This window comes from Panthera uncia, chromosome B4 (assembly GCF_023721935.1).
Source record: "Panthera uncia isolate 11264 chromosome B4, Puncia_PCG_1.0, whole genome shotgun sequence".
Lineage (NCBI taxonomy): Eukaryota > Metazoa > Chordata > Mammalia > Carnivora > Felidae > Panthera > Panthera uncia.
This window is the reverse complement of record NC_064809.1, coordinates 46,575,328-46,595,758: the sequence shown is the minus strand read 5'-3', so window position 1 is coordinate 46,595,758 and position 20,431 is coordinate 46,575,328. Positions and strand designations below refer to the sequence as shown.

Below are 20,431 nucleotides of genomic sequence, written 5' to 3'. Positions count from 1 at the left end.
AGAAATAGATAAAACTCACAAACTACCAAAACTAAAACCTGAAGAAATAGAAAATTTGAACAGACCTATAACCAGCAAAGAAATTGAATCAGTAATCAAATTGGCTATTCTTCTCAAACTGTTCCAAAAATAGAAATGGAAGGAAATTTTCAAACTCATTCTACAAAGCCAGCATTACCTTGATTCCAAAACCAGACAAAGACCCCACTGAAAAACTATAGGCAATATTCCTCACGAATATGGATGCAAAAATTCTCAGTAAGATACTAACAAATTGAATCCAACAGTACATTAAAAGAATTATTCACCACAACCAAGTGGGATTTATTCCTGGACTACAAAAGGGTGGTCCAATATTTGCAAATCAATCAATGTGAGATACCACATTAAGAAAGGATAAGAACCATATGATCCTGTCAATAGATGCAGAAAAAGCATTTGATAAAGTACAGCATCCGTTCTTAATAAAAACCCTCAACAAAGCAGAGATAGAGGGAACATAGCCTCAACATCATAAAGGCCATATACAAAAGACCCACAGCTAATAGCATCCTTGATGGGGAAAAGCTGACAGCTTTTAGGGATAAGGAATACCACAGGGGTGTTGACTGTCACCACAGTTATTTAATATAGTACTGGAAATCCTAGCCTTAGCAATCAGACAACAAAAAGACATAAAGGACATCTAAATTGACAAGGAAGAAGTCCAACTTCCACTATTTATAGATGACCTGATACTCTATGTAGAAAACCCAAAAGATTCCACCAAAAAATTGCTAGAACTGATACACGAATTCAGCAAAATCACAGGATATAAAATCACTGTACAGAAATCTGTTGCATTTCCATACGCCAATAATGAAGCAGCAGAAAAAGAAATCCAGGAGTCGATCCCATTTACAACTGCACCAAAAACAATAAGATACCTAGGAATAAACCTAACTAAAGAGGTAAAACATCTGTACTCTGAAAACTGTAGAACACTTATGAAAGAAATTGAAAGGGACACAAAGAAATGAGAAAACATTCCATGCTCATGGATTAGAAGAACAAACATTGTTAAAATGTCTATACTACCCAAAGCAATCTACACATTTAATGCAAACCCTATCAAAGTACCACCAGCATTTTTCAAAGAACTAGAACAAATAATCCTAAAATTTGCTTGGAACCAAAAAAGACCTTGAAGAGCTAAAGAAACCTTGAAAAAGACAAGCAAAACTGAAGGTATCACAATTCCAAACTTCAAGCTATATTGCAAAGCTGTAGTCATCAATACAGGATGGTACTGGCACAAAAACAGACACAAAGATCAATGGAATAAAACAGAAAACCCAGAAATGGACCCACAACTATATATGGCCAACTAATATTTGACAAAGCAGGAAAGAATATCCAATGGAAAAGTGTCTCTTCACCAAATGGTGTTGGGGGTGCCTGGGTGGCTCAGTTGGTTAAATGTCTGACTCTTACTCTCAGCTCAGGTCATGATGTCACAGTTTGTGAGACTGAGCCCTGCAATGGGCTCTACGCTGGCAGTGCAGAACCTGTTTGGGATTCTGTCTCTCCCTCTCTCTGCCCCTTCCTGTTCACTTTCTGTCTCTCAAAATAAGTAAATAAACTTAAAAAAAAATGGTGTTGGGAAAACTGGACCACTTTCTTATACCATAAAACAAAAATTCAAAATGGATGAAAGACCAGAGTTTGAGAAAGGAAACCATCAAAATCCTAGAGGAGAAAGAACACAGGAAGAAAACCATCAAAATCCTAGATAAGAAAGAACACAGGAAGCAACCTCTTTGACCTGGGCCAGAATAATTTCTTACTAGACATGTCTCAGGACACAAGGGAAAGAAAAACAAACATGAGCTATTGGAACTTCATCAAGAAAAATCCTTTTGCACAGTGAAGGGAACAATCCACAAAACTGAAAGGCAGCCTATGAAATAGGAGAAGATATTTGCAAATGACATATCTGATAAAGGATTAGTATCCAAAAATCTATAAAGAACTTATCAAACTCCATACCCAAAAAACAAATAATCCTAGTAAGAAATGGGCAGAAGGCATTCATAGACATTTTTCCAAAGAAGACATTCAGATGGCCAACAGACACATGAAAAGATGCTCAACATCACTCATCATCAGGGAAATACAAATCAAAACCAGGATGAGATACCACCTCACACTTGTCAGAATGGCTAAAATTAGCAACACACAAAACAAGAGATGTTGACAAGGGTGTAGAGAAAGGGGAAAACCTCTTAACTGTTGGTGGGAATGCAAACTGGGGCAGCTACTCCGAAAAGAGTATGGAGGTTCCTCAGAGTTAAAAATAGAAATACCTATGACCCAGCAATTGCACTAGTAGGTATTTACCCAAAGGATACAAATGTACTGATTTGAAGAGGCACATGCACCCCAATGTTTATACCAGCATTATCAACAATAGCCAAATTATAGAAAAAGCCCAAACCTCCATCAACTGATGAATGGATAAGGAAGATTTGGTGTGTATATACAATGGAATATTACTCAGCCATCAAAATGACTGAAATCTTGCCATTTGCCATGACATGGACAGAGCTAGAGTGTATTATACTAAGTGAAATAAGTCAGAGAAAGACAAATACCATATGATTTCACTCGTGTGGAACTGAAGATATAAAATGATGAACACACAGGGAAAAGGGAAAAAAAAGAGAGGCAAACCATAAGAGACTCTTAACTATAGAGAACAAACTAAGGATTGCTGGAGGGGAGGTGGGTAGGGCAGGGGATGGGCTAAATGGCCTATGGGTATTATGGAGGGCACTTATGTTGAGCAATGGGTGTTATATGTAAGTGATGAATCACTAAACTTTACTCCAGAAACCAGTATTATACTATATGTTAATTAACTGGAATTTAAATAAAAATTTGAAAATAAGTAAATAAATAAGGGGCGCCTGGGTGGCTCAATCAGTTAAACATCTGACTCCTGATCTCAACTCAGGTCTTGATCTCCGGGTCATGATTTCATGCCCCGGGATGTGCATAAAGCCCACTTAAAAAAAAAAAATTATATATATATATATATAATTAAATAGATACATAAAAAATTATATATGTGTATATATACATTATGTATATAATGTATATATACATACACACACACATAAATATATATATAAAATAAACTCTTCTTACTACTAAAAAAAAAACATATAAAAATTGTGCATCAGAAAGTATGATAATTGAAATAAAAAATTCAGCAGCAAGGGTTAAGAGCAATGGTAGACTATTAGTAGTTAAGTTTTCAGGGAGTCAAATGTTACACATGGATTTTCAACTGCACCAAGGGAGGGGCCAGCACTCCAACCTCTGTGTTGTTCAAGGGTCAAGCATTTATATACTACACACTCATTATGTATATGTATATGTATGTGTGTGTGTGTGTGTGTGTGTGTGTGTTTTAGCTTTTTCCTTAAGTGATTATTCTAGAGATTACATTTAACATCTTGAATACTTACTTATTTTCAGTGTATACAAACACTTTCAATAGCATACAAATATAATTAAATATTACTTAGCCCAAAAGAATGCAGTACTGAAATACATGTTACATTGTGTATGAACTTCAAAAACATTTTGAATGAGGCCAAACACAAAAAGTTATATATTGTATGATTCTGTTCATATGAAATATGCAGAATAGAGATAATCAATTAGACAAATCAATAAGACAGAAATCACATTAGTGGTTGCCAAGGAGTAGGGGGAAGGAAAACGAAGAGTGACTGTTTAATGGACACATTTTCTTCTGAGTTGATGAAAATGTTTCTAACTAGATAGAGATGACAGTCACACAACAATGTGGATATACTAATACCACTGAATTGTAGACCAAAACAGTTATTTTATTATCTGAATTTTATTTCCATACAAAACTAAATATCAGAACAACACAGAAACAGGTACTAATTTAAGCTCAGTAAAATTTAAGTAAATGGCATGGCTAAGGACAGATCATTATAGGTAAGTGAGTGGGAGAAACAATATGAAGTTGAAAGCCTAAAATAAAAATACTATGAACACTGATAAACTGTAGGACAATGAAACAACTGGTAGGTATTAGGAAAAGTGGATCAAAAACTAAGAGATCCAAATATTAAAATCAAAATATGAATAGTAGCACTCAACTGAGGAACAGGGACTATATGGAGGTGAATGAGACAAACAGTATTTTAGAAAGATGAGTACAGCAGTTGGGAAGTCCAGCAAGGACTTAGTAAGTAGGACCAGAGTAATCATGTAAAAGGTTGTTGCTATAATCAGGGAATTATAAAAAGAAAACACATTTACAGTATTATACATATATTTATTGAAAAAAAAATCCACATAGAAGTGGATGTGCACCTTGTGGAAAGTGAGAAGAAACAAGATAGGCTTTAAAAAAAAATTTTTTTTTAATGTTTACTTATTTATTTATTTAGAGAGAGAGAGTATGAGCAGGGGAGGGGCAGACAGAGAGATACTAAAAGAGAGAATCTAAAGCAAGCTCTGGTGCCACCAGCACAGAGCCAGATGCGGGGCTCAAACCCACGAACTGTGAGAACATGACCTGAGCTGAAGCCAAGATTCGTACACTCAACTGACTGGGACACCCAAGCACCCCAGAGATAGATATTAATAAGAAATTAAAAAGTTATAATTTGATAACCCACTGTATATGTGAAATGACTGAGAGATCTATTTCTAAGAACTCAAAAACTATCAATTGGAAGGAAAATGGAAAGATATTCTTGGAAAATTTTTCTAAGAATTCAAGAATTACAAATAAAAGGAACAATGGGAAGTGGATTTATTTGTGGAAGAAAGCTTGGTTTGGTGTTGAAAAACTTCAGATTCTGCGGCTACCAAGAAACACCAAGTGCAAAGGTATATTAAATATTAAGAGATCTGGACTTGCATATTACATGAGAATATGAGAGTCAAAATCTCATGTTCTAAAAACACAAAATGAGAAACAATGAAATCACTTTTTAAAATCTTCAAACATTTTAAAGTTCTAATTGAAAATTCTCAACAGTATTAGTAAAATAAAGTTTAGTAATTAAACAACACTACTACTATTAGAAAGACCTGCTAAAGGAAGAAAGAGGACTAGTGTTGTTCTAAATTACAAAATTACTACAAAGATCTTATTTAAAAAAAGTCTAATTTCAAAAAAAAATTAACAATATAAAACCAAGAAAAAGAACTTTTAGGCTGAGAAATATAAACATAAATTCTAGTCACTTTTGGATGCAATTTATAACTAGAAAACAGTCACTTTTCATGGACCACTTTGCCGTCATTTGTTTGCTTGTTTTTAATGTTTATTTCTTTGTTTTTGAGAGAGAGAAAAGAGAGCACACACATAGGGAAGGGGCAGAGAGAGGAAGAGAATCTCAAGCAGGTTCTGTGTCCCCAGCATGGGGACCAAGCCCATGAACCTAGAGATCATGACCTGAGCCGAAATCATGAGTCAGACACTTACATGACTGAGCCCCCCAGGCGCCCACCTCATTTGTACAATAAACCTCTGTAAGTGGTTTGCAAACTCATCATCTATAGACTATGCTCCAATTTCAGAAAAGCCTAATAGAAACCATACATTTACCTACGACAGAATGAATGTACTGATAAAAATTTCCAATTTCTTAGTTTTGGAATAAAATGAATTACTACAGCATGTTATCATGTGTTCAATTCAGTCAATTAGAAGCTCTGGCACTGCATGTTAATATATAGTTATATTTAATAAAAAACGAAGTAGCAATTATTAACAAACATAAATTAACTAACATCTTTATAACATATGATCTGTGGGAGGAAGTGGATTAATATAAACAGAATCACTTACAATAAATATTATTTGGTACTTATGCCATGCTAGATACTACCAGCCTTTCTTCAGTGACTAAAAAATATTTAAAAACCACTAAGATAGGTTTGAAGCTCTATTATGGGTTGAACTGTGTATATGTGCCTCAGAAGTTCATACATTGAAGTCTGAACGCCCAAGTATCTCATAATGTGACTCAATTTGGAAATATGGTCTTTAAAAAGGTTATTAGTTAAGATAAGGTCATACTGGGGTAGGGTGGGCCCCAATCCAAAACAACTGGTTTCTTTGTAAAAAGGGGAAATTTGGGCACACACAGGTAAACTGCAATGTGAAGACAAAGCCAGTGATCAGGATGAAGCTTCTACAAAGCAAGGATGCCAAAGACTGTCAGTAAACCATCAGAAGCTAGAGGAGACACATGGAAGAGATTCTCTCTTACAGACCTCAAATAGAACCAATTCTTCCAACACCTTGATCATAGACTTTTAACCTCCAGAACTATGAGACAATACATTTGTTGCTTAAGCCACCAGTTTATGGTACTTTTTTATGGCAGCCTTAGCAAACTAATGGAGACTACTTTTACTTCTAATATTTGGAAAATGTGCCCTCAAAAATAAGTTACAAAAATAATGACACGAGTATACAATTCAAGTCAGTATACAAACCTGTAGTTCAGTAATAACTGTTTTATGTCTCTTGTTGCATTCAATCTTTTCCACTCGTGTTTTCAATTCTGCCAAAGTCTTATCAAATACAGCACACTGTAGCGCACACAATTTTTCTTCTAGCAACCACTGTACAACCTAAAGAGATACACATTTCTTTGTTACAGCAAAGAAGGCATTTCAGCAAGCAGCAAACTGTACATATTCTTATGTACTAATAAGACGGTACTGATGGTATTGATTAGTTTAATGAAAAACATGCTGGCATTCATGACACAATGTCATCTGCTGAAAGCCTGCACTTCTACAGATGTAATATCTGCTATGATACAATTATACTAAAAATAGAAAATTTCGAGAGGGTGAAATTTTATAAATAAGTTTAAACTGAAGTTTTAATATTTATTTCTTGTATCTTCTACTGTGATTCAAAGGAAATCAATTAAAGGAAAGGACCAGTTTTTAAAATTTCTAATCTGTTGCAGATGATATTTTTTGAGACAGTAAGAACGTCACTGCACTATGAAATTTCTATAAAATATTTCTGAATGCCTACTCACAATTTACATATTTATCTTATTTTGGATCCATAACAAATAGAATAATACATAGTGCATGTCCACGGTCCATACTTGAGTAATACTGTTGCAGAGGAGTAAACTCTCAGTACACAGAAGTTTCAAATAGAAGTTTCAAAATTCTTTCACATGCCTATCTTCATATTTGTAACAACGCTATAAAAAAGACTAAGTAAGCATTATTAGTTCCATATGACAAATTTAAAAGTTGGAAGGAAAAAAAAGCTACTTTTTATTGCCTCACTATTCTTTTTTCAATGTGTATATTTATACTATATCTTAATGGAAGGACATTAGCCTAAAACCTAGATTAGTTATAATTTCATCATTAAATTTACAAGACCTTAAAAAATTAATTTCAGCTGAGTTTCATATTCTTCTTTAAAAGGCAGTTTTCATACATATCTGTTAACACATTTTGAAAAATATATCAAATGCTATGTATTTTCAGTATTTCTAACTCTAGCTTCATAGATTTGGCTGACGTTTCCTAAGTCCACATTTTAAATACTCCCTTTCCCTAGTCATTCTAAAGCTCTGTCCCTATCATTTTTAATACTAAGCCTAAAGTACATAACAAAGACTTACAATATAGGAACTTACAACCATGAAACCAGCTTGTAACAAAGATTAAAATGTTAACATATAAGACTCTAATATTTCCACTAGAATAAAGTTCAATATGGAAGAAAAAATAAAATCTTAAAAAAGAATCAGAAAGTTTTTTAAATTATTGAGAATAATAAGCTCAACTATTTTTGTCAAGTTCTCTCTATGAAAAACCCAAATATACCAGTAAAATACAGAATGATGTCAAAAACCTAATAGAATAAAAATAGTCATGTTTTTTATTTAATACGGTTTTTGATTTATAATCTGTAACACCTTTTGTAGCTTCTGGTTAATATCTCCCTTGGCTGTAATCTTCACTTGAAATTCTGCCTCATATTCTTCTTCCATGTATCGACGACGTTTGGACTGTACATTGTCCATGTCCTCTGACTTAGAACGCTTTCTTCTGGAAAATTCACCTGAGAACAAAAAGCATAATGATTAATCAGGTTTTTATTATAGACCTTAATGCCTCGTCTCCACTCTGAGCAAAGTATTATTCCTACCTATCACAACAATACCATTCTCAATCAGTTATTTTATGAATTGTTTTTGAGATTAGAAAAGTGTGGTAAGGGCACCTCGTGGCTAAGTCAGTTAAGCATCTGACTCTTGATTTTGGCTCAGGTCATGATCTCACTGTTCTTGAGATCTGCCCCTCTCTGCCCCTCTCCAGCTTGCGCACATTCTCTCTCTCTTTCTCAAAATAAATACACTTAAAAAAAAAAAGTGAGTAGGTAGCTTCTTTGCTCTGAGCTTCAAATGATTTTCAATATACTAAACAAGAACTTCTTAAAGGCTGAGCAATGTACAATATAAACATAAATATTCTTTCCTTGAGAATCACCTAAAATATGAATATGATATGATATGAGAAATCAGCTCATATTCATTCCCTTTCCTAAACTTTATAGTGCACATGAATCCTTTGACAAAATATATTATTCATTCTCATGTCACAGGTTTCTAACAACTGCATAGCTTTAATTATTTAATTCTTCCTTTTCAGTATATTTTTTTCTCAGTAAATTTAGAAAAAAATTCTTAATCATTAGCTTTAGAAAAATAACATAAGAATATTCTTAATATATTCTAATGAATGTCAAATAAATAAAAATAAAATCAATGTCATTATAGAAGTCAATTTGGTAAAGATATTCAAAGATCTTCATTTAAAAATTTTATATTTCATATATTGGTAACATTCATGAGATCATAAGCAAATTTTATTACCTGGTTTCTTTTTCAATATATAAAAAGTAAAAATACTAAAATCTCCACTTATTAAATGGAAATGTCCTTATGTAACCATAACTATCCCTCTTCACTTTTCTCTATATCCATATAACTATGTGCCTACTCTTAAAATCCAATTCTCTTCTATAACTTCTCTTGTAATCATAACTTATATGTCATACATGGAAACCAGAATGACAGGGAAAGATATAGAACCTAGGTATCCTGACTTCTAACCCCATGATAATCTTATAAACCTAATGACACCCCATTCCATCAATTCCCCATCTCATGAAGCTTAAGTACCTTAAGGAGACTAAGATACATAATTTCATTTGTTTATATCACTCCTGAGAAAATTATTAGTCCCATACTCTAAATATAAATCTTACATAATTTATCTCAAGACATTCAGATAGTACTTTACTAAATATTAAGCTTAAATCTTTCTTATGGAACAATGAAAAGTATAAATAAAACACTGAAGTATATGAAATAATACTTTCAAAAATCCTTGGGTTAGCTCTCAAGAAAATGATTGAACTGTGTTTCACTTAAACTAAAAACATTTTTAAGTCATCTCATGGAAATTAAAGTATATTTCAGAGCCTTAAAAGAAGAAACATTGAATTACTATTTTTTTTAAACAGATCAAGTTTTTTGTACATGCTTACTTTTCTCAGAAGGTCTTTCATCTTCATTTATTACTTTCTCTTCTTCCTCAGGTTTGCTGTCCTTTTCGTCAGTTTCTACTTCTGCTGTAACAAAAATAAAAAAGGAAATCTTACTTACATTGGCATTCATAGCAGCTCATTGTAATTTACACTTTGGTATTAACTACCCTGTCAATAAACTTTTATAAAATCAGTCTTGGGGTGCCTGGGTGGCTCAGTCGGTTGAACGTCCGACTTTGGCTCGGGTCATGATCTCATAGTTTATGGGTTCGAGCCCTACATCAGGCTCTGTGCTCACCGCTTGCTTAGAGCCTGGAGCCTGCTTTGGATTCTGTGTCTCCTTCTCTCTCTGCCCCTCCCCCTCGCATGCTTTGTCTCACTCTGTTTCTCAAAAATAAATAAATGTAAAAAAAAAAAGTTTTTTAATAAAATAAAATTGGTCTCAAAATGTGACATTTTAGGAATAAAAAGAGAGCACAGAATGCCCAAGTCCACTTTTAAAAGCTCTTAATGTGGAAGAAAATTGACACTATAGATTTTAAAACAAAGAATTGGCTTAGTAATTTACTGTCAACGGTAGGTTAATAAAATGCGAAAACTATTATAAAGCATTTAGACTCCATTACATTCAATTATTAAAACTAAAGTACTGTAGTAGTTGTGACAATTACAAAAAAAAATTACAAAGTACTGGCAAATTCAAAACACCTAAAATTTTAATGAGACAAATTAAATCATTAAGTTATTTTAATGGATATGAGATAGTTTATAAAATGGAAATGGAAAAACTACCCTAAAGATAAAGAAAGCTTAATTTAATTGATGCCAGTGCCAACAACTGAGTTAAGTGCATGACATACCTTACTTCATATCCTTAGTATAATCCTATACATTATTTCTGCCATCATATAGATGAGAAAAGTCCAATGTACAAAAAGGTAAATTTTCATAAGGCATATAATAAAATATAACTAAAGAATGCTACCAAAAAATACTGCTAAAAATGTCTATACAATTGCATTATTAACACAAATAAAATCCCAGAGGTACCAGAAGGGTCTTTAGTAAATCAATCTATATCTCCTCAATTAACATAAACATCAAATGGGGGAGAAGAACAATTCACTAACATGTTTGGGTATCTATTTTTCCTCCTTACATCACTGCAACTGGCTCCCCAGTGGTTTCAATAATGCATGGTGTTTCCTCATATTCTGCAACCAAAATTAAATAAGTAATCACAAGAAATATAGCATTATATAAAGATTTTGATAAGGCATTTCTTCTCCAAACAGCAAAGTTTAAATCCCAACAACCTGATGGTAGAAGTCAAGGCTAAAATGACTGAAAAGACCTTTTAGGTGAAAACAGGATCATTGATGAACCTATTAATAAGACCCTTAAGAATATTTTTTTCACACTAAGGTAAAACAATAAAGCTGTAAACCATGACTATAGTCAAAATAAAACAGTTAACAGAGCACATAAAGATTATTAAGACTATTTTTTTAAGTAAGCTCCATGCCCAACATGGGGCTTGAACTCATGACCCTGAGATCAAAAATCACATGGCTCTACCCACTGAGCCAGCCAGGTGCCCCTACTAAACCAATTTATAAACTTTAAAATAAATTAAAAAAAATAAAAAGCATTAGAAAATTAACTCTCCATTTACTATGCTCATTGGAAATATCTTAAGATCCTATCCTTCAACTCCAGTTTCAATGAAATGAAAATTTGTTTTGCTCCCTTATAGATCACAAACTCATTACAAAGCATTATTTTTCTATATATAGTTTTCCAAATCCTCCTGATTTTAATACTGAGGGTGGTGATTCTTGAATTTCTTAGTACCCAGTTTCCAGAGACACAGAGTAGCTGGACTGCTTGAGATGAAAGTTTATAGAGTCTTTATTTTCCAAATTATGATACCACTCAAAAAACAAATTTCACTTTTATCAATAATGCCACATTTTGCTGATATGCTTTGTGAAGTTGAGAATCTTTATGTTTATTGGCTATTTGTATTTCCTTTTCTATAAATTGCCTGTTCATCAATGTCACTTCGCTAATAACAATGAGGAAGGGATGCTGGAAGATGAAAATCAAAATTCAACTGAAGAGTAATTAGGAAAAGGAAAATATAGTGTTAGCCTATTACTGTAACTTGAAGAACGGCTCTGAAAGAGAGGAAAAAGATGGAACAGGAGCTAGAGAAAAAAGAGTCCATAACGTAAGAGCGAATAGAAGACAAACTATTATGTGTACCTTCTCTACTGCTGCCTGAACTTTTCCAGAGAGAAATTTTTATTTTCCTAGCCTTCTTAATAAACAGATTATGATTTTAGTCATCTGGTAAACATCAGTTATCATACAGTACTATGCAACAATATGACAGTGTCTCTTCAGGCCTGCTCAGTGTATCTGCAATACTTTTTAGGTCTTTCTTTTACTATTGTAAAATTAAAATGGTTTTCTATTTGCTTTCTGGTATCTTTCATTATTTTTTGTTGCTGCTCATAGCCATCATAACTGCTATATTTAAGACAGATTTGCTAAAGTGCCTGAAATGACAGAGGTTTATATTTTCCTGTTAGTACAGCAAATAAACATTAGTAGCTAGAGGGAAGAGCCAGAGTTCAGTACTTCAATTTATAACTCTGTTCTGAAAACATTAAAAATTAGTCAAGAATTGAAAAATGAAAGTAATACCTCAGAAGGTACAAAGCAACAAAAATGACATGTGCTACAGTCCCTCCTCATTTGCAGGGGCTATGTTCCAAGACCCCCAGTGAGGGTCTGAAACCATGGATAGAACTGAACCCTATACATTTTTTTCCTATACATACCCACCTATGATAAAATTTAATTTATAAATCAGGTACAGGAGATTAACAACAATAACTAAAAATAATTATAATAGCATACACTATTATATATATAACGTATATAATTATATATTGTATATAACTATATATATATATGTATATATATATATATATATATATATATATATATATATATAATGGTCTCTCTCAAAATATCCTATTGTTGTGTACACAGTTCTTGTGATGATGTGAAATGATAAAATACCCATGTGATGAGAGGAAGTGAGGTGAAATATATATATATATAATTTTATATATATAATATATAGTATGCTATATATTATATATAATAGTAATAAATTATATAAATATGGTCTCTCTTGAAATATCTTATTGTTCTGCACACAGTTCTTGTGATGATGTGAAATGATAAAATACCTATGTGATGAGATGAAGTGAGGTGAATGACATAGGCATTACCATCTAGATTTGGACTACCCCTGACCCAGAAAGTCAATACTAAAGACAGTAAGTCAGAAGAAGAATCATCTGCTGCCAGACCATGGTTGACTGTGGGTAACTAAAACCGCAAAAACTGAAACCATGCAAAATGAAACCATTGATAAAAGGGGACTACTGTAACTACCGTAACAGATTCCACTACCATGTAAAGAGAACAGAGCACAGTTTTAAGACCAATGAAGAAAATATACTTCAACGTACTATACACAAAATTTCCTTGGGGGATTGGGGAAGGGAAGACAGGAAATAAAAGTTTACTTATCAGCTAAGAAATTAAATCTATCACTACACTTACTCTGCTAATAGCATAAAATCAGATAAAAGTCTAAAAGTAAATAACCACATGGATGGCTTAATAGTCATGTCCTGGCATTTAACAGCATTGAGTGGGAAGGATGGTTCCCAATATCAAGTCGTGACATAAAGGTAAAATGTATAAACTCATGAAATAATAATATGCAATTTGCTATGACTTTCTTATATAGTCTACCAAAAGGTGGTTTAAGGACTTGCCCTAATACCACTCTCTCTATAAACAGCTCTTACTGAATGAATGAGTTAAGGTCACCCTAAACATGGTTACTTATCTTTCCAAAATGTAAACCTCATCATATCATTCTCCTCTGCTTGAAATCATTCGATGGCTCCGCAGTACTGTTAGAATGTGTTAGCATTGTAACCAAGGTCTTCCATAATACACTTCTCTTATATTACCAATTATTCATTCACTCCACAAATATTCACTGAGCACTGACCCGAGCATTATTTTGACCTGATGACGGTGGCTCAGAGCAAGGGGGACAGTAGTGGATGATAAGAGACTGGATTCTACATCTATTCTGAAGGTAGAGGCAATAGGATTTCCTGATGGACTGATGGGATATGGAATACAGAGAAAAACAAGAATGGCTCCAAGATTTTTGGCCTGAGCAAGTAGGATGGACATGCAATTAAGAGGGATTATCTTCACTAAAACCCTATATTATGCAGACAATGAAAGGAAAGTGCTTTCCTGAATACATTTATGTTTTTATAAAGTTACCCTTCTATAAACTCCCAGAATACCAATTTAACGTTATTAACTGTATTCACAGCCTTTATTTAATGTCCTGTGATTGAATTCTTGTCTGCATCCTAAAGGCAAGTACTAAATTTTATCTTTAAATCCCCAGAACCAAGAAGAGCTTGGCCTGTCTCTCTAGACAGCTTTAATAAATGAATAAATACTCTTTGGAAATGAAGTCATCTTTTAATAACAAAAAAATCTCTACCTCCAAAAATTGGTATGATCTATTGGGGAAAAAAACATCCCCTGAGTCTCCTAGGCCTCTTTTTCTTCTTTTGAACAAACTAGAAACCAAATGCTGTGTTTAATGCTACAAGGTCACTCCTCTCACAGAGTTCTAAGGCAAAGAGAAGGACATAAAGGTATTCATGCCACTCTGAAAAGAACTGAGAAGTTTCAAACGGAAGTGATATTTGAGTTTGACCATGAAAGCAAAAATAGGATTTTTCTCGTTCTTTCCTTTTTCTCTAGGAATAATAAAAAAGATGGAAAGATAGGCTTTTGAACAAATTATGGAGCTTATATACTTTCATATAAAGGGTTTGGAATTAACCTAAAAGTAACAGGGACCCAATGAAAGAGAAGAACAAAATCAAATAAAAGACTTAAGTTACAGAGAGATCATTCAGAAGATGCAGAGGAAGAGAGTAAGTTGGTAGAATCAAGAGGGCTCAGAAAGCAAACAGATGAAGCCTTTATCAAATAGATTATCAGGCTTCAAGTTTCTGGATTTTAGCAATGGTGGTGTTGTTTTTCAGACAAAGAATACTAAAAATGGGAAAATCAATTGTAAAAGGTGATTTGTTATACTCGAAGCAAACAAATTAATCCACTCTAAGTTACTTGGTTGCTAAGTGATAGGAAAACCAATTGTTAGGACTTTGATCAATTATGTACTGACTTAAAACTGTTATCTCACAGTATTATATTGGTCCATCTCATCTCTTTATTCCTAGACAATAGGCCCCTTAAGGGCAAGAGCCATATTTTCCCATTATTTTACCTCCCTTCTTGTCACTTCACATAATATTGCTCTCAGAGTAGATACTTTGTAAATCTAAATTCTGTTAAGAATCTATGAAGTTAAGAGATCATTCCAGTCACCATCGTTCTCAACTTTCTCAGCAACTAAAAAAAATTTTTAACTTTGTAAAACTGCTTTATTAAGCAGTTTATCAAACCTAATCAAAATCTCTATAAAACTTAAGTAATATGCTAACCTGGAGAGCATGTTTCATTTTGTGGTACAACTTCAGACTCCTCTTTTTCACCAGAAATATCCTCCTCATCAGAAAGGACCAAAAAGGCTTCTTTTGGCAAACTCTCACTACTTTCTTGTTTGGATGGTGAACCAAAAGAACCTTCCATCTTCTCTTCCAAATCTGGATTTGTCTCATCAATTGGAAGAAGAGAAGTTTTAGAAAAGCAAGTAAGTTCATCTTCGGCAGGTGCAAGCTTTTCCAAAATAGGAATGATTTCATCTGTCTCCATAGAATCTGTGTTTTCCAAGATAATCTCATTTTTCTCATCTTTTGTAACATTTTCACTAATGGTTTCTGAAAGGTCTGCAGAATTTTCATTTTCATTCTTTTCACTTTGGTCAATTTCCATACTGCTAGATATAGCCTCCTCTCCAAGAGCAGGTTCTGTGACAGTATCTTCCTTTACCTTCTTTTCATTTTCAGGAGGTAGATCTGAACAAATAACTGTATCATCTGTTTCTAGAGTTTCTTCATCGCCATCAACATTACTATCAGCCTTATTTTTCTCGTCAAATGAGAAAATTTGGTCTAACTTTTCATCATCACTATTTTTCTCAAGAAAATCACCACCTTTATTGCTACTAGGCTCTGTAATGTCAGTTTCAGGAACAGATTCACAAACTGGTACAGAACTTGGTTCAAAGGTAGGATCAAAGGCTGATTCAGAAGTCAGTTCATCAGAAGTGGGTTCGTCAGAGGGCAGATCACCAGAAGCTGGATCACCAGAGGCTGGATCACCAGAAGCCGGATCACTAGAGGCTGGATCATCAGAGGCCAGGGCTTCGGAGGACAGATTACCAGAGGCTGAATCATCAGAGGCCGGATCACTAGACACTGGCTCAGCAGAGACTGATTCACCAGGGACTGATTCACCAGAGACCAAGTCACCACAGAATGGTTCACTGGAGACTGTTTCACCAGAGACTATTCCACCAGAGGTGGGATCGCCAGAGGTGAGATCACCAGAGGTGGGTTCACCAGAAGTGGGATCATCAGAGGCAGGATCACCAGAGGTTAGTACTTCAGAGGCCAGATCTTCAGGGGCTGAATCTCCATCAGCTGGATCTCCCATAGCCAGATCACCAGAGGCTGGCTCATCAGAAGATGGTTCAGCAGTCAGTTTACAGACTAGTTCAGGAGCTATATTATTAGGAGACAAAGGTTCATGCTTTAAGTCATCATCCTGCTTATTTTTTACATTAACATTTAAGGTACAGGAGGTTTCTTTCCATTCTGATTTGCTTTTTTCAGGGTCAAAACAAAGCTCTTCAATGCCATTCACCTCCTCCTTGTCAATAATATAATCCATATTTTCCAAAGGTGAAGTTGGGTCCAAATCTCCATTTTCATGGTTGCCATTTAATAGCTTGACATCAGCTTTCAACAGTTCCTCTTTGACCTTGTACACTGCTTCAAGCTGCTGACGATCACTCACTCTCATTGTTTTTCGAGCCTTGAAGACTTTTTTCTGAGGTTCTTCTATACTATCCATTTTGAATCTTTAAAAAGAGAAAGAAAGAGAGTTTAATAATGAAAACCTAAGCCACCTAATCATAAGACAAATTGCAAATTGATCTTATAAGCAAGCACACTTTCATGTAATTTTGAAATAATGATATACAAAGCATAATAATCCCTGCTGTGTTAATTTTCGTATTAATTGGATTTATGTAATATAAAACTGATGACAGGTACAGTCCATAGAAGATCAATTATTAAGAAGCATTAGGAAAAAAAATGACTTGCTTTTTTGGGGGGACAGCAAAAGAGTAGGTCTTTGGAGCCACCCCTGGAGCTGGAACTGTCATGTTCCCTCCTCTTGCATTTTCCATTGCAAACAATAACGACCATTCATACCATTAAAAAAAAAAAAAAAAAGTAAAAGAAAAAAGTGACTAGTTTCTAGTTTTAATTCTTAGTAAGCTAATGGATTCAGAGTCTGGAGGAGATACATTAGCATAAAAAAAAGTAAATGCAGTAAAAAAGTAGATGGAAAAAAAAAAGTATAAGAGAATGAAAGCAGAGGAATGGGAAAGAGGTACAAAGATAAGGAAAAAGAGAAGAGAACTAAGGAACACAGGAGGAAAGATTACATTTGCAACCAGGCATATCTAGATTAACAGTACTATAAACATATTTACAAGAGATTATCATCAAAAATTTGCTAAGACAACTCACACAATAGGAAATATTTATAAATCATATATTTGCAAACATGTATCTAAGAGACTTGCATCTAAAAAATACTAAATACTATTACAACTGAATAACAACAAAAGTAACCCAACTTAAAAATGGACAAAGGAACTGAATAAACATTTCTCTAAAAGACATATAAATTGATGAGGCGCCTGGGTAGCTTGGTGGGTTAAGCGTCAGAATGCGCCTCAGGTCATGATCTCGCGGTCCGTGGGTTCGAGCCCCGCATCGGGCTCTGTGCTGACAGCTCGGAGCCTGGAGCCTGCTTCAGATTCTGCGTCTCCCTCTCTCTCTCTGCCCCACCCCCACTCACTCTCTGTCTCTCAAAAAATAAACTAAATAAACATTAAAAATTAAAAAATTAATTAATTAATTAATTAAAGACCTACAAATTGCCAATAGACGAACTGGCGATAAGCACTAAAAATGAAAAGATGCTCAATGTTATTAGTCATCAGAGAAATGTAAATCAAACTTCAATGACATAACACTTCACACATAGCAGGATGGCTATGATCAAAGAGAATAACAAGTATAGGTAAGAAGCAAACAAACTGAAACCCTCACACAATGCTGGTGGGATTATAAAATGGTATAGCTGCTTTGGAAAACAGTCTGGCAGTTCCACATCATGTTAAACATTAATTGTTAATTTTCTATCTTTCCTCTTTTGTAATACACATAAAGCTATAAATTTCCCTTTTAACGTTGCTTTAGCTGCATCTCATATTCTGATGTGTCATATTTTCATTGTTGCTCTGTTAAAATATTCTCTAATTTCCACTGTGACTTATTCTTTCACATGTGAGTTTCTCTAAAAGTAGCTAGAAGTTTCTTTAAAAAGTAATATGATTATGTGAAACACCTTAAAAAAATACGAAGTTGGTCTCATACTAAAAAAAACATCAAGCAATGTAGATTATGAGTCATGAAGCATTATGGCCTTATTCAGGCCCAACCAAGGTGTCCATTTGATAAAAAATTAGAACCCTAAGCCCCAATACCTCAGAATGTGACCTTATTTAGATACTTTTTGCAGAGGTAATCAAGTTAAGATAAGGTCATTAGGTGGGCCCTAATGATTGGTATCCTTTTAAAAAGGGGAAATTTTCGATACAGATACACACACAGAGAGCCATGTAAAAATTGGAGTTAAGCTGTCACAAATCACAGGTAGGAGAAAGGTCTGGAATAGATCCTTCTTTAATTCCTAGTTCCTGCAAGGCCCTGGATCAACTTGATTTCAGACTTCTAGCCTCAGAACTATGAGACTATAAATTCCCTATTTAACAAAAGGGGGGAAAAAGAAACTTCAAGGAATGTGATTCACTGCAAAAACAGAATAGAGAGTGAAAATAAACACCAGATCATCAACAGACACAGACCATTCATTTGACAAAATTCAACACTGACTCAAAATTAAAATTCTCAGTGGCTCAGTTGGTTGAGCATCCGACTTCAGCTCAGGTCACGATCTCACGGTCCGTGAGTTCGAGCCCCGCGTCAGGCTCTGGGCTGATAGCTCAGAGCCTGGAGCCTGCTTCCGATTCTGTGTCTCCCTCTCTCTCTGCCCCTCCCCCATTCATGATCTGTCTCCCTCTGTCTCAAAAATAAATAAATGTTAAAAAAAAATTTTTTTAATAAAAAAAATTAAAATTCTCAAAAAACTTAGAAGAAAACAAATATAATAAAAGTTATCTACAAAAAAAAAAAAAACCCTACAGATATCATACATAACGGTGAAATAAGATCAGAACCAAAACAAGGATGTTCTCTAATACCATTTGTATGTTAACATCTAACCAGTGCAGTAAGGCAAGCAAGAAAGAGTGAAAGGACTCGGTCCTGGAGAAAACAATGTAACCAGTTTCTAACGGAATAAAACAGAAGTCTTTTAAGGACTAACATATACAGGAAGCAAGAATATTGCTTTCATATTGTATATTCATTTATCATCACCATTACCTGTAGGAATGATGGTAAGATACACTTGCTTTAGCTGGAGAGGGAGAAAAAAGCAGCCTCTGACATCTGGGAACTTATCTGACACTTACAACTAGATCTCATTATTATAAATTGACTTGATGCTTACAGCTAAGCCATGTTGTTCTCCTTCTGGACATAAAATCACCCAAATTAGACAAGGTCACTGTGCAACCCATGAAATATCAAACCTCTCCCTCTCTGAGAGTGATGCCTAATTTTTTTTTTTATCAACACTGCGCAACCCATGAAATATCAAACCTCTCCCTCTAAATGAATGATGCCTAATTTTTTTTTAATTACATCTTTATCCTAACTGTAGTCTGTCCTCCCTACAGAGATTTATTGAGATAACCAAGCATAGAATTGCCCCCACTTTTTTTTTTTAACTTTTTTTTAATGTTTATTTATTTTTGAGAGAGAGGGAGAGACAGAGAGCATGCGCAGGGGAGGGTCAGAGAGTGGGAGACACAGAATCCAAAGCAGGCTCCAGGCTCTGAGCTGTCAGCACACAGCCGGGAGCGGGGCTTGAACCCTCAGACTGCAAGATCATGACCTGAGCCGAAGTCAGACGCTTAACTGATTGAGCCACTCAGGCGCCCTAAATTGCCTCCACTTTTTGACAGCACCCAATCCAGAGTAAGGCTCTATTTCCTCAAACTCGCCCCCAAATAACCCAATCTCTACTACACTAAACCCAAATCCTATACTAGGGTTTTTTCTAATATCCCTTACTGATGTGCCTCACAGTTTCCCCAAGGATAAGCATTCTCCCTCACTGCAACAAGTAATAAATCCAACTTGTTCAATTACAGGTCTGATTCTGGTGTTCTATAGTTCTTCTGGCTAAAAGGCATAAAACAATGGCCTAGCCTATCTGCCAGAGGTCAATACAGCTTGAAAACCTACCACTTTTATTACAGTACTTCTA

The 20,431-nt window shown here is 34.5% G+C and overlaps 1 protein-coding gene across 5 annotated transcripts in view; it reads right to left on the bottom strand.

The window, feature by feature from the left end:
* Positions 1 to 20,431, bottom strand: part of ATF7IP (activating transcription factor 7 interacting protein) — a 124,832-nt gene that overhangs the window by 55,486 nt on the left and 48,915 nt on the right. For 4 of the 5 annotated variants that reach the window (XM_049625098.1, XM_049625096.1, XM_049625100.1 and 1 more), the window contains exons 2-5: positions 15,277 to 16,817; positions 9,641 to 9,724; positions 8,004 to 8,149; positions 6,541 to 6,678 (exon numbers count right to left, since the gene is read on the bottom strand). In XM_049625098.1, the coding sequence (XP_049481055.1) occupies positions 6,541 to 6,678; positions 8,004 to 8,149; positions 9,641 to 9,724; positions 15,277 to 16,810 (1,902 nt within the window). In that variant the 5' untranslated portion in view covers positions 16,811 to 16,817. The remainder of the gene's footprint in view (positions 1 to 6,540; positions 6,679 to 8,003; positions 8,150 to 9,640; positions 9,725 to 15,276; positions 16,818 to 20,431) is intronic. The other variant, XM_049625097.1, reaches the window with a different exon arrangement.